The sequence below is a fragment of the Brienomyrus brachyistius genome, chromosome 22 (assembly GCF_023856365.1).
Source record: "Brienomyrus brachyistius isolate T26 chromosome 22, BBRACH_0.4, whole genome shotgun sequence".
Lineage (NCBI taxonomy): Eukaryota > Metazoa > Chordata > Actinopteri > Osteoglossiformes > Mormyridae > Brienomyrus > Brienomyrus brachyistius.
In genome coordinates, this window is record NC_064554.1 from 18,338,691 (window position 1) to 18,353,509 (window position 14,819).

At 49.7% G+C, this 14,819-nt stretch overlaps 1 protein-coding gene across 3 annotated transcripts in view; it reads left to right on the forward strand.

Moving 5' to 3' along the window:
* The window catches only part of LOC125718347 (voltage-dependent T-type calcium channel subunit alpha-1H-like), a 58,820-nt gene that overhangs the window by 23,454 nt on the left and 20,547 nt on the right, over nucleotides 1-14,819 (forward strand). For 2 of the 3 annotated variants that reach the window (XM_048992136.1, XM_048992138.1), the window contains exons 5-13: nucleotides 915-1,012; nucleotides 4,231-4,390; nucleotides 5,783-6,074; nucleotides 7,933-8,025; nucleotides 9,758-10,394; nucleotides 10,742-11,109; nucleotides 12,581-12,732; nucleotides 13,336-13,521; nucleotides 13,840-13,957. In XM_048992136.1, the coding sequence (XP_048848093.1) occupies nucleotides 915-1,012; nucleotides 4,231-4,390; nucleotides 5,783-6,074; nucleotides 7,933-8,025; nucleotides 9,758-10,394; nucleotides 10,742-11,109; nucleotides 12,581-12,732; nucleotides 13,336-13,521; nucleotides 13,840-13,957 (2,104 nt within the window). The remainder of the gene's footprint in view (nucleotides 1-914; nucleotides 1,013-4,230; nucleotides 4,391-5,782; nucleotides 6,075-7,932; nucleotides 8,026-9,757; nucleotides 10,395-10,741; nucleotides 11,110-12,580; nucleotides 12,733-13,335; nucleotides 13,522-13,839; nucleotides 13,958-14,819) is intronic. The other variant, XM_048992137.1, reaches the window with a different exon arrangement.

Sequence of the window (14,819 nt, forward strand, 5' to 3'; positions counted from 1 at the left end):
TGATCAGTTTCTGAGCAGATTCTGGGTAGTGTTGGCAGGGTTCTGAGCAGGTTCTAGGTGGTGCTGGCAGGGTTTTTAGCAGTTTCTGGGTGGTGCTGGTCAGGTTCTGAGTAGGTTCTGGGTGGTGCTGGCAAGGTTTTGAGCAGTTTCCGGGTGGTACTGGTCAGGTTCTGAGTGGTGCTGGCTGGGTTTTGATCAGGTTCTGAATGGTGCTGGCTGGGTTCTGAGCAGGTTTCAAGTGGTGCTGGTAAGGTTCTAAGCATGTTCTGGGTGCTGCTGGCTGGGGTCTGAACAGGTTCTGGGTGGTGTTTGATTGGGTTTTGAGTGGGTTCTGGGTAGTGCTGGCCAGGTTCTGAGTAGGTTCTGGGTGGTGCTTGTCAGGTTCTGAGTAGATTCTGGGTGGTGCTGGCAGGGTTTTGAGCAGTTTCTGAGTGGTGCTGGTCAGGTTCTGAGCAGGTTCTGGGTGGTGCTGGTAGAGTACTTAGCATGTTCTGGCTGCTGCTGGCTGGGGTCTGAGCAGGTTCTGGGTGGTGTTGGTCGGGTTTTGAGCAAGTTCTGGGTGGTGCTGGCCAGATTCTGAGCATGTCTTGAGTGGTGCTGGCTGGGTTCTAAGCAGGTTCTGGGTGGTGCTGGCTGGGTTCTGAACAAGTGTTGGGTGCTGTTGGCCGGGTTCTGAGCAGGTTCTGAGCATGGTGGTAGGGTTCTAAACAGGTTCTGGGTGGTGCTGGCTGGGTTCTGAACAAGTGTTGGGTGCTGTTGGCCGGGTTCTGAGCAGGTTCTGAGCATGCTGGTAGGGTTCTAAACAGGTTCTGGGTGGTGCTGGCTGGATTCTGAACAAGTGTTGGGTGCTGTTGGCCGGGTTCTGAGCAGGTTCTGAGTGGTGGTGCTCTTTCCTTCGCTTGTGCCCCCTACAGGATGATGGAGTACTCGCTGGACGGCCACAACTCCAGCCTATCAGCCATTCGCACCGTGCGCGTGCTGAGACCCCTACGGGCCATCAACAGAGTCCCCAGTAAGTGACACACCGCTGATGGATAGGGGCATTGCTCCTACCAATCAGCGACTGTACTGTGTTAGCCCGTTGGGAGGTGCCAATAAAGTAACCAATACAAAGGAAAATGTCTCCAATGTCTTAAGCAACTTGACAGTTATGCTATACAATGAAATTCTTGCTATGCATAACACAAACACAGGTACAAATTAAGGTGCTAAAAGAATGCAATTAAATAGTAAGTAAATAAGATAATAATTACAACAAGTACAATTATGGTAATAAATACATTAACACAGTGCAATGTAAAAGTGTAATGCAGATATTCTGAGTGTTGCAAAGGAGTCCTATGTTATGGGTATTAGTCCAACAGCGATTGTAAATGACCAGGCTGCTGTGCAGTCAAACTGCTGCCTTTTAAAGGAAAGGCTTGTTAAATTAGACAGTCTGCCCGGCCCAGAGATTCCGGGATTGCCGGGGGAGATTTGGTGATTTAGCGAGGGGTGTGCAAGAGGGCCAGAGGTGGAGCCCAGCGTGCTGATATATGGCAAACAAAACCAAGCAAAAAACAGATGAATCACAAGACTCTGCACCTTCCTGTGGTAATGGGGGGTGGGGGGGGGATTTAAGACTTCCTGCTGTAGTACGGGAGGCTTGCTGTGCAGATGTCGGCCACAGTAGTGGGTAACCGCTGAGCAGAGTTGGACTGGGGGGGTGGATTGTATCAATGGTGGGGGGAGTTGCAGAGGAATGTAGCTGAATCCTTTGCTGACATTCTGGCTTTTGGAGAGTCTTTGGCCGTGCTTCAGAGCAGCATGGCGGGTCCTGCCTGGCCACCGTAACGTGGGGAGGCACTCGTCCGGCGAGGACCCGTCGCACGGCTGGCTTACACTTTGCCTGAGAAAATGCATTTATTTTTGTTTCATTTTAGAAATTGTCCTGATGGATTGCGTATGTCGCCATCTTGCCGTCTCAAACCGCTTTCCGGGGGAAGGTTAGCTGGGTTGCTTTTTGCCGGAGCCAGATTCATCAGCTTGGGGGGAGGGGGGAGATGTGTGGCTGGTTTCTGCTCAGGCATCCCTGCTTGGGAGTATTCTACCCCCTTCTCCCTTAAGCACAGAGGGCACATGGAAGTAGATTTCTGGGGACTTCTGGGGAGCCTGGTTCACCTCAAAGGATCCAGATCGCTGCAGAAGTTTGGTTTAAAGTAACTTTCATTTATTAATTAGCTTACGGTTCACGTTCCCCCCTGACTCAGGCTCCAATGCACAGTACTGTGCAAAAGTATCAGGCACTCAAGGAAAATAATGTTTAAGTGACCTTCATGTTAGTCTAAAGCTATTATGTCTCTCGGAGTTTCAGCGCAGTCATTTCAGGACCTCTCCTGACCCCAGAACCAAACCCCAGCATTTTCAGCTACCATCCAGTTACCACACTTCATATGGCTAATCAATACCTCAACGACTCTTTTAACTAATTAAATTAATTATTAAAATGAGCTGACGGTGAAGTTTAACCAGCACATGGGATGGCTGAGGTGCCCCTGAGGAGAGGTTTGGGAACCGAAGCAGCTTGTATTCTTCTAGCCGTCCAGCAAGATGTCAGCAACTTTTTGTGTATAATAGAAGAATTTCCTGTTAGTTTTCATTGGTTTACTCTTAATTTGCATATGTTCTAATGTTAAATTGAGTATTTTGTTCCAAGCATATATATTTACTTACTACCCAGATAAATAGCTTAAAACATTTCCTTCGACTGCCTCAGACATTTGCACAGTACTGTATGTATGTATGTGTGTGTGTGTGTGTGTGTGTGTGTGTGCGTGTGTGTGTCGCGGTTGAGATGTCTGCTCAGACCCAGAGGATGCTGTGTCATCCCCATTGGCCACATCCTCCCGGTCCACTTAGCCGACTTCCAGGGCCCTGGGACTGGCGGGCAACGCTGGATCATTGTCGCAATTGCCCTGGCGAGGTTGTTTTCCCAGAATACCCCTGGGAGTTGGGCCTGGCAGCGCTTCACTCAGCACAAATTGGGCTGCCTGGGTATATTTTTACTGTCGCGTCTCACTCTACTGTAATAGGCACAAACAGAAAGTGTAAAAATATATTTTGTGCTTTAAAAACAGAACGATAAGAATTATGTTGTATTGCAGCGAAATGGGTTATAAACAGAGCTGAGCTACGTGGAACTACAGCTGGTAGTGCAATGCTGTAGTTCGGCCCCTGGGGTGGCTCAGTGTGTGGCACTCCTGCCTTCCGCCGCTAGGATTGTGGGTTCGATTCCCACACTCAGCTTGCTATCCCTGCTTTTGCTGAGTTTTCTGGTAAGGTGAATTCCTTTAGATTAAGAATGGGTTACAATATTAATCACCTGTGTTCTCATTAAATGGCTAATTTGATGCAACGGGATCTTTCAAGCAACCGGTGTACGCCGGTTAAGGACGAAGGCTTATATCTTGACTGCTCTTGGCTTAAGTCCCAAAACAGACCTTTCTGCAGTGCCTTGGTACGTTTCGTTGAAGGTTTCCTAATCCTACACTGCTCCAGTGAAACTGGACTGGTAATTTCCTGTCGATAAAGGTGTCAGCCAGTCAGCTGCAATGTAAGGTTTCAGGTGGACACAAAGCCGGGATTTAAGATTGTGCTGCTGATCGATGTACGACTTTAAAACGGAGAGCAGCTTGAAGAGAAGTCCGCAGATAAGCGTCATGGTGCTTTGCTGGTTAAAGAGATCTGTGTGTGAAACAGGCAGGAAGATGGCAGCCCGCTTCTGGTGATGCTACAGACTGACATGGAGGCGGTACCCGTCGTCAAGGGAGACCGCCTCTCTGGAAGCAGCCTTCAAGGGGGCCCGGCCTTTAAAGATGGACGGGTTATACTGTGCATTTTATACTGTGTGTTTTTTTTTTTGTCTTTCTGTTTTTCAGCTGAGAGCAAGAAATTCTTCATTATCCTCCCGAGTCCAAAATCTGCTCTAGTGCCTTTTGTCCACAGATTATCGCACAGCAACCACTCGTGTTTATTTATTAGCGATGCAGTACTGCGCTCTTCCTCGGCCTGCTGTCTGCAGCCCTCGGTTCCCTGCTCCGGTGTGCGTTTCCTGCGCCGCAGTGTGAGGTGGCTGCTGTAGCGTGCGCTCTGCCTCTCGCAGATCAGACAGATTGGCCCTAAGCCGCGAGCGCGTGTGTGAATTCCTGGGCCCCGCTGAGCCGCCTGCGGGGGTGTTTCTGCTCTCTGCAGGCATGAGGATCCTGGTGACGCTACTCCTGGACACGCTGCCTATGTTAGGCAACGTGCTCTTGCTGTGCTTCTTCGTTTTCTTCATCTTCGGCATCGTGGGGGTGCAGCTCTGGGCCGGGCTGCTGAGGAACCGGTGCTTCCTAGAGGATGATTTTAGGAGGTAAGCACAGGAATAGGGAAATGGGGGGAGGGAGAGGGAGGGTCAGATTGAAATAAATACGAGAAAGTGGGGAGTTTAAATATAGGAGTACAGGAAGTGAAGAGTGAGGAAAGATATAGGAGGATACAAGAAGTGAGGATATGGTCAGAGAGGTACAAACAGGAAGTGAGGAGGGAGATTAGAAATAAGGGGATACAGGAAGTGTGGATATAGTCAGAGAGATAAATACAAGAGCAGGAAATGAGGAGTGACGGTAGACATAGGAGGATATAGGAAGTGAGGGTATGGTCAGACATAGAAGTACTGTAGGGGGTGTGGCCAACCAACACAGGAAGTGTGGGTGTTGTCAAAGATAAATACAGGAAGTGTGGGTGTGGTCACACATTAATACAGGAAGTGAGGAGTGTCAGGCAGGGGGGGTTCAGTTAATTATAGAGTTATTTGTAATGAATTATTTATTAATTATAGATAGAAATGCAAAAAACCAGACTGTATCAGGGTTGATTTCTTTGAATGTAGTTTCTTGCATAAATTCCCCAAGTTCACACTAATTCAGACACTAATTAGATTGAATTACTGAGAGAGAGAGAGGACTTAATTTGTTGATTATTTTTGCAAGGGAGAAAGTCAACACCAACAGATGGGATTATAGCAGGAACTCTTTGCTGGCAAGAGGGGAGCCGTCTGTTAAACAAAACTTGATCTGTGTAATCAGCACCGTTCTAACTGACAGACTGAGGCGTCATCATTTGTAAAACTCTGCCAGCCTCTTAAAGGGACGGTAATCTCTGTGTGTTTTCAACCTTGTGTCCTTCAGCATTTTCTTATACAAAGCATATAATCCAAAGGGTATAAATAAAACACAGCAGGCTGTGCGATTTGTACGATTGCGTACAAAAACAGAAAAAGAAATCATCCCTTTTTGGCTAATGAACCTGGAGGAGTGTTTCACCTTGGTGTCGACTAGATTAATGCCATTTAAAGAAAAAGACGGTGATTCCTGACCTGAGGAGAGGGGCCCATTGTGACAGTCGTGGGAAGGCTTGCAGCGTCGTTAAGCAGAAGGAGTTTTTTTTTACGTCACATCTCTGTATCGACGCATTAGCGCTAATCAGGTTATGTGGAGGTGAAATTAACAGGAAAACCATCACTTTTAAATCTCATGTGGCTCATTAGCACATTTATGTATAATCGTCCTTGTATTGTTTTTTGTAGAAATATACTTTATATGCAAATTATATGTAAATTGTTAATGATTATTGTTAATTATTAATTTGAGTTTTTTTCCTGGCATTTCACTGGGACCTCCTTTTTCAGGTGTTTGTAATTCTGTTTGTGTCCCCCTCCTCCTCTTGCCCCCCCCCACGCACCCTGGCCCCCACACCTGAGCAGGACGTACAACCTGTCTTTCCTGAGTCCCTACTACAAGCATGAGGATGGGGAGGACAACCCCTTCATCTGCTCTTCGCCCCGGGACAACGGGATGCTGCACTGCCAGAGCGTGCCCCCCCTCAAGGAGGGCAGGACCGAGTGCCAGCTGGGCGTCGCCTCTGCCAACCACACGGACGAGGGCTGCGTCAACTGGAACCAGTACTACAGGCTGTGCCGGCCAGGGGAGCTCAACCCGCACAAGGGAGCCATCAACTTCGACAACATCGGCTACGCCTGGATCGCCATCTTTCAGGTGGGCCTACCCCCACCTCCCCAGAATCCCCCCATCTGTACTCTCCATCCGTGTTCGAGGCCTAGGGGGGGGGGTTTGCAGTGAACATGCAGCCCATTTTGTGCGCTTGTCCAGTGAAATGGTTGGAAGCAAGTCACGGCCATCGTGGCGAGTCACGGTCGTCCTTGTGAGTCACAGTTGTCACGCGATCACTAATGAGTTCTCACGGTTTGCCGAGACAACTTACATCACGATAAAGCTGCACACAGCCCGGAAATGGCAAGCTAAAGCACTCTTAATTGGTTTTCCTGCTCTGTCCTCTGTCCTCACATGGAATGTGGGGGGGGGGGGGGGGTCCTGGCCTGGGTCCAATCAGCGCCTTATGGTATTCTATCAGGGGTCAGTTTTCTGGGTGACTGACTCCCATCTCCCAGATCCTTGCGAAGGTTGCTGCTGTCAGAGCAGACTTTTGGAGATGGAGGGGAGGGGGGGCGGTTTCTGTGGCCGCAAGGCTGGGGAGCCCGGTGGAAGCAACATCTGGGAGCTGTTAACACGGACAGCAACGGGAACGCTGGCTGTAGCTGGAGCGCGTGCAGCCGGAATGTTATTCGCCTTGTGACGGACTGGTGGCTGTCGTAATGGACCCGCCCACCTCAAACTCCCCCCTCGAGATTACCTGTCAGTGGCGCCCCCCCCCCCAGGCCCCCGCCTCCGTTCATAGTTCACATCTGTGTGTCTTCACTCGTTTGTTTTTCACATCCAGGGGAAAGAAGCAGCTTTTGCTTCGCTAATCGTTGGGAGAGACTTGACTTCTAATGACAGACGCCCCCCGGTGACGTGCACTGGAATTACAGATCCGCTTCAGGAATGTTCCCGTCAGGGGTGCTATCCGTCACAGGCCGAAACCCCCCCCCCCCCAAAAAAAAAACACGCTGTGCTGCTTTCACACCCTATTAGTCGTGTTTCCCTCAGCGTGTGACTTTGCTGTGACCGAAGGCCCCCCCCCCGCTGTCTCCTAGCACACCTGAGCTGCTCTCCTCTGTTAATAAACCGCGAGCGACAAGGAGTGTTCTACAGCCCACGCGTGAGCCGCGGAAATTTTCTTACAAGTAGATACTCCAGCACTGCTGCCTGCTCGTGGGAATGAGCATCGTAAGTCGGTCAGGGGTAGACAACGGCGTCCTAGGTGTGTGTGTCTGTGATCGACAGCGTGTCCTCTGATTGGCCGGCTCGGGTGGGAGGAGCTTCACAAGTTAAAACCAGGCACTGCAGTAAGGAAGTGATGAATCACGAATCATCCTGACAGGGCCCCGCCCCCGCTGGTTACACAGCACCACGTCGGCCATGATCCCGGACAAATTCTGATTTCCCTCCAAGACTGCTCACGGGAATCCTGCACGCTGCATCGCGAGCCAGGAATCGACCACGGCTCTGTGACAACACCCGTGCTCTGCCTAACTGCCTGTGAGCAGTCAGTGTGTGCAGGTTTTTTTTTATTCCCGTCTCTTTAAATATTAAGTGGAAGTTAAAAAATAGTGCCAGGCAGTAAGTAGGTGGGTAAAAATCGTGTGCGTGCCAATGGAATGGCACGGGGGATGGGTGAAGCGGACTCGCATTCTCCGAAGCCTGTGACAGCTGGACAAAATGCCTTCGTATCTCCTTTGCCCGTCTCAGGAATTGAGGGACACACGTAGGCCCACATTAAATCCCCCCTCTTCAGGGTTAGATCTCCGCTTCTAAGTGCTCGCGCTCCGTCCCAGCGGGGTGGGGGCGGTTGCCATGCCGTTGCTAGACGGCACTCCCGTGCAGGGCTGCGTGTTCCTGCTCTCTCCGTTTGGTTTATTTTATTCCTAAATCACTCGCTCTTTCCCCCCTACAGGTGATAACCTTGGAAGGATGGGTGGATATCATGTATTACGTCATGGATGCCCACTCTTTTTACAATTTTATATACTTCATGTTACTCATCATCGTAAGTACTCCCCGCTCCACGCATCGCTCTGCTGCTCGAGCTGCAGCCTTTTCCCGGGCGTGTGACTGGCTGCGCTGCTCTGTCCCTGCATTGCAGTTGTCTCTAAATAATGCAATTGCAGGATAATGCGATTCTGGGCAAAGCAAAGTATACTGCTGCCTACCTATAATGAGCCGCTGGAACAAACAGTGTGATGAATTCAAATTCAGATACGCGGCGAATCTGTGCTGTCAGAAGGAAGCGATACTTTTTCTGAGGGGGGGGAGGGCACTACAGAAAGCATCTCAGAGCCTTTAAAGTGATTGTGATTGATGGATAAGGAAGGAAAGGAGACCTATGGGCAAAGAAGGAGTAAAGAAAGTGGATTTCTGAGTAAGGCAGAAGTATGGTTAGAGGGCTACAGAATAAGGACTATTAATGAGTAAAGAAGGAGTAAGGAAAGAGGATTTATGAGTAAGGCAGAAGTATGTTAGAGGGCTACAGAATAAGGACTATTCATGAGTAAAGAAGGAGTAAGGAAAGAGGATTTATGAGTAAGGGATGAGTTTGGTGAGAGGACTATGGAGTAAGGACTACTAATGAGTAAAGAAGGAGTAAGGAAAGAGGATTTATCAGTAAAGGAGAAGTACAGAGTAAGGAGTAAAGAAGGAATAAGGAGTGAGGACTAATCAACATAGAAGGAGTAAGGCCAGAGGATGCATAAGTTAGGGGAAAGTATGGTAAGAGGGCTACAGAGTAAGGTGGAAGTGAAGAGGGCTAATGAGTAAAGAAGCAGTAAGGAATAAGGATTAATAAGTAAAAAAGAGTAAGGAGAAATTAGTAGAATGAGTAAGGAAGGAGGATTTATGAGTAAGAGAGAAGTGTAGTGATGCTGTGGGGGCTGTCCTAGTTGACACGCATCTGTAGCATCGCGTGGACATCGTGGGGGGGGGGGGGGGGTGCCTCTGGACTAGCTGACCGGGGTGGTGGTCCCCCTCTTTAAGAAGGGGGACCGGAGGATGTGCTCCAACTATAGGGGGATCACACTACTCAGCCTCCCTGGTAAGGTCTATTTGGGGGTGCTGAAGAGGAGGGTCTGTCAGATTGTCGATCCTCGGATTCAGGAGGAGCAGTGTGGTTTTCGCCCTGGCCGTGGAACAGTGGACCAGCTCTGTACTCTCAGCAGGTTCCTGGAGGGTGTGTGGGAGTTTGCACAACTAGTCTACATGTGCTTTGTGGACTTGGAGAAGGCATTCGACCGCGTCCCTCGGGGAGTCCTGTGGGGAGTGCTCCTGGAGTATGGGGTGCCGGGCTACCTCATAAGGGCGGTTCTGTCCCTGTATGACTGGTGTCTTAGCTTGGTCCACATGGGCGGCAATAAGTCGGACTCGTTTCCGGTGAGGGTTGGACTCCATCAGGGCTGCCCTTTGTCACTGATTCTGCTCATAACTTTTATGGACAGAATTTCTAGGCGCAGCCAGGGGGCGTTGAGGGTGTCCGGTTCGGTGACCTCAGGATTAGGTCTCTGCTTTCTGCAGATGATGTGGTTCTGTTGGCTTCATCGTGACCATGAGAAATAATGAGTGATGATAAAGTGAGGAATAAGATCTAAGCATTCGAAACAAAGCAGAACCGATAGAATAGTAAGAGAAGACTTAGAGCTAATGAGTAAGGAAGAGGTAAGAAACAATGGTTACAGCAAATGAGTATGGCATGGAGGACATGAAGGCAGAGCTCTCCGTGCTCTTCCCAGGTGGGCTCCTTCTTCATGATCAACCTGTGCCTGGTGGTGATCGCCACCCAGTTTTCGGAGACCAAGCAGCGGGAAAACCAGCTAATGCGGGAGCAGCGCGCTCGCTTCCTGTCCAACGACAGCACGCTGGCCAGCTACTCAGAGCCGGGCAGCTGCTATGAGGAGCTGCTCAAGTACGTGGGCCACCTGTACCGCAAGGTGAAGCGCCGGGCGCTGCGCGTCTACGGCAACTGGCAGAGCAAGCGACGCAAGAAGGTGAACCCCAACGCCAGCAGGGGTGGGGCCGGCGCCGGCCGGAGGCGGGCCCGGGCTGTTAGCGGCGACCGCCGGTGGACACGCTCCAATCACCAGCGCCATTACCACTTCAGTAATGGCAGCCCCACCCACTCCCAGGGCACCTATGAAACTTCAGAGAGGCGGGGCTTCTCACAAGCCAGCCCCCGGCCCTGGAGGCCCGGCCCAGGACACACCTCCTACATTAATGGCGGCATCAATTACCCCACCGTCATGTCCTCAGCCCTCTCCGGCTACATCAGTGCCACCCCCAGACGAAAGGGCAAGAATCCGGCGACTCCTGCTTTAAACTACAGCCTCCCTGACCCCTGTGATAGGCTGCACCCATTTGCTGGTGAGCAAGGTATGAGGACCATCCCCATGTTGGTTTTACCGTATGTTTACTGATTTACCATCAGTATAAAGCACAGATATATAGAACATTAAGGGTACACAGTACCGTGTAGCTAAATCTACTTACAGTCACCTTAATGGTAGTCTTATGGTAATAGATTTTTGGCCATTGAAAAGTATCGACAACTGTCTGTTACAGTCTTGATAGCTCTTGACATATTTCATGAATCATCGTTGCTCCGGGGCTCATGATTGCGGTAGAGTGACAATTCGGGGATCTAGAATAGAACCAGACTGTGGCGTATGCTGTCGTCCGCTCAACAGAACGAACAGCACAGGTCTCTGTCTTCCCCACAGGCCTGCATCGGGGGGCTGTCTGCCTCAGCCTGCAGCTCCCCGCGGGGGGAACGGTCCCGACCAGGCCTCGCCTCGAGGCCCCTGGCTGCCCGTACTGTGCCGGGACCCTGGATACGGTTTGTGACTCGGACAGCAATGGCTCGGAGGCGGAGGGAGTAGCCCTGGAGTTCTCCCGTGAGGTGAGGCATGGCAGAGGCAGTTGGGGAGGCCGGAGCTGGCCCCGCAAAAGGCAGCACTCAGTGCCACGACTGTGGGAGAAATTCCAGATGAAGCTGAAGAGGGTCGCGGAGAGCAAGTACTTCAACCGCGGCATCATGATCGCCATCCTGGTTAACACACTGAGCATGGGCATCGAGTACCACCAACAGGTGAGGGTGTGGAGACGCTGCACACATTGTTGGTTTGGAGGTCTAAGAACCTTCTGCTGAGCATCTGCATGTGATAAACCCTTTTGCAAGATCGTCAGAACATAACCAAAACATTTCATTATTGGTTGCTGCTCTGAAGATGCTGTGGTTAGGAAAGAACGAATTTTCCCATCATGGAAAGCCGGGCTGGTGACTTTGGAGGAGTCATGGTGTTTTTCAAAAGAAGTGTATTGTCGTGTAAGGTTGGTGGTGAGTTCTTAGGAAGTCAGGCTTGTCTCTCAGATGTAGCGGGGACAAAGATCCTAATGTTTGAGCATGGCGGGTATTATGAACTGGTGTAGGCAACTGACATGGTTTCCAGGCCAGTTGTTCATTTACAGAAGTCAATGGGGACAGTTGAGCCAATCAGAAGACAGGCAGAGGTCATGTTGCTGATGCATCAGGCATGTGAGGGGTCCTCTGTTATTGGCTGCTCCAAAATGGAGGGAAACCAATTTCTGTGGAACTTAGAGAGTCCTTGGTTGGCTTTTTGATCCAGAACCAGATGTGGTAGTGTTAGCGTCCTCTCACCTTTATTATATTTATTTTGTATACACAGTGGTACCTCGACCCACGAATGGTCCTAGTTCACGAGCAAATTGGGTTATGAAACAGATGTTCGGAAAGTTTTTGTACCGGTTCGCGAACCGTGTTTCAGACTACGAACACACAAACATACCCCAAGAGCACCTCAAAGAAGCACCCGAAACACAAAGAAGTGTCCATTATGCCCAAGAAGGGTTGCGGAATGTATAAAAAACTTGTGGTAGATGTACGTCTTTACCATGCCTCTTCAGAGTCTCTTCTGTTATAGCAGTACCTTTCAGTGATTAACATGTCTCTGATGGTTTTTAACAGTCACGTATCTATACATAAAATTACAGTACTCCATCAATAACATAAATTATTAAGTAACTCCCATGTAAGTGTAAGTGCAAAGAAGTTCATGGCCATCATTAAATGTGCATAAAAATTTTGGCATATGAAAATAATGTACAGTATCATTTAAAAAATCACATTTTCGAAATGACTGTATTTTTTTCACTGTTACTCAGTCTTTTAATGTTAATTGTTTAGTTTTTTGGGGGGATGTTTTGTGGTTCTTTTCCGAGTTTTGGCGTCTTTGAAGTGACCAGCCCACTCAGTTGTGTATTGGTTCTCCTTCCGTAAACATATGTTCTTTCTTTCCCTTTTTTGCTCTTTAAGGTAATTTTAATTTAAGTCTATATTCTTGGTCACAGAAAAACATAAAAAAATGTACAAATTCGGTGTTTCTGAGGTTTGAGCGAATTATTTGTATTTACATTATTTTAAATGGGAAAAATTGATTCAGGTCACAAACATTTCGGGTCTCGAACAAATTAAGTTTTGTGAGATCTTTGGGGCCGACCCCTTTTCTGAGGTTTATGTCCATTTTTCATTGTTCTGGCAGCCAGATGAGCTGACGGACATTCTGGAGATCAGCAACATAGTCTTCACCAGTATGTTTGCACTGGAGATGCTGCTCAAACTCCTGGCCTTCAGTCTCCTAGGCTACATCAGGAACCCCTACAACATCTTTGATGGGATCATCGTCATCATCAGGTTCACGCTCCCTCCCTCTCTGCTTGCACCTTCTTCTCTAAAATGAACCGAACACCTATTGTTCTTCCAAGCCTGTGGGTTTCAGGGAATACATTTTAATTAGCACCCACATTACGCCGAAAAAAAACCCAAGGAAGATGACTTAAAATCCATCTGACTCATTAATTAAGAGCCGAAGCTGAATGAAAGTCTGCACTCTCTGGTCCCTCGAGGTCCAATTTTTTTTTGCAGATTTTGCGTAAACACAGTTTAAGCAAAGTCACACGGCTTGTCTCGGTATGTAGGCATCTTCGCAGCTCGGAAGCAACGTGTGTCCGCTCTGTTTCGTTTTCTTCGCCATTAAGAAGTCGGTGCTTACCAGGACCGAGTGCGTGTTGGTGACATGCCTAGCGTGTGTGTGTCAGTAACCGGGCCGGCGCCTGTGTGCGTGTCGATGACCAGCCCAGTATGTGTGTGTGTGTGTGTCAGTAACCGGGCCGGCGCCTGTGTGCGTGTCGATGACCAGCCCAGTATGTGTGTGTGTGTGTCAGTAACCGGGCCGGCGCCTGTGTGCGTGTCGATGACCAGCCCAGTATGTGTGTGTGTGTCATTGTCTTTCTGCAGCGTGTGGGAGATCGTGGGCCAGGCAGACGGCGGCCTGTCTGTGCTGCGGACATTCCGACTCCTTCGGGTGCTCAAGCTGGTCCGCTTCCTGCCAGCGCTGCGGCGTCAGCTGGTGGTGCTGATGAAGACCATGGACAACGTGGCCACCTTCTGCATGCTCCTCATGCTCTTCATCTTCATCTTCAGGTGCCATTCCGGTAGTTGCGTTGCTTTCTGACATGACGGAGGGGCTGAATTAGCCAGCAGTCGATTGTTATGGATTCCTGCCGTCGGTCTATTTTGTACTTATTGGCGGCAGTTCGAGTTAAATTCTCTCTCAAGGGTACGACAGTCCCCCCCCCCCCCCCCCCCCCCCCCGGGATCCAGAGCCAGTAATTGTTACCTCCAGACCCTTAAACACTTAATTTAATGAGGCTAAATGTGTTTTCATGAACAAGCAGCCGTCGCGAATGAGGTGAAGTTTAATCAATCGTTCATTCTCCTCTCGTCTTCGGTCTCTCTCAGTATTCTAGGAATGCATCTGTTCGGCTGCAAGTTCAGCCAGAGGACGGAAAACGGAGACACCATCCCAGACAGGAAGAACTTTGACTCCTTGCTGTGGGCGATTGTCACCGTCTTTCAGGTCAGAGGCGCTGGCGTGAAGAGCGGACATGCCTGCAGGGGCTAAAAACAACCAAGGGACCTACATAGACACGCTAACTCTCTCCTGAGTCTCTTTGGTTTACAAGAGATTCCCTGGGGGTGGGACGGTAATCTCCAAACGCTTCCCAGGCACCCTGCTTTTTCTCGTGTCATTTGCTCCCTCACTCGTGGTTAGCGGACCAGGTGTCCGAGTGCAGCCCAGTTTGCCCTAAGTCGCAGTATTGTTCATTTGCAGCAAATGGCTCATTGACCAAGGGTCAACTTTCTTTTATCGTCACGTTTACACGGTGATCCTTACTTACAGACTTCCCGCAGACCCGTAGTGCCAAATAGACACAGCGGCCAACAATAAATAACAATAAATAACAGAAAATAACACCACTGTAGACAAACAAATGCTTTAAATTTGCATGTGCAAGAGGTGCATCGGAGGGGGCGAAGCAAGGGAATAAGAGCTGTCACAGTGTTAATAATAGCAAGATTTTGTGTGTAATTAGCTTTTGCTTCGAAGCCTGCGGGTGAAACTGTTCGAGTCTTAGAGTCGATGAGCTTAAAGTCCTACTGTGTGGCAGATGGAGGAGGGAGCATAGTGTCTGTGCAGGGTGACCGGAGTCCTTTATGACGCTCGCCGGCTCTCCGAGGCCGCTTGCGGTGTGTGTGTGTGTGTGTGTGTGTGTGTGTGTGTGTGTCCCGGCCCGCTGTGAGGTGCATCTCGGTAACTCTCCGTGAGATCCTCACCACCCTCTGCGGTGCTGCGCTCAGCATCTCCCAAAACAGGATGTTATGTAAGCGACGAGGACTCGGCAAGAATGGCTGCCGAGCCCGGGATTAGCGGAATTATT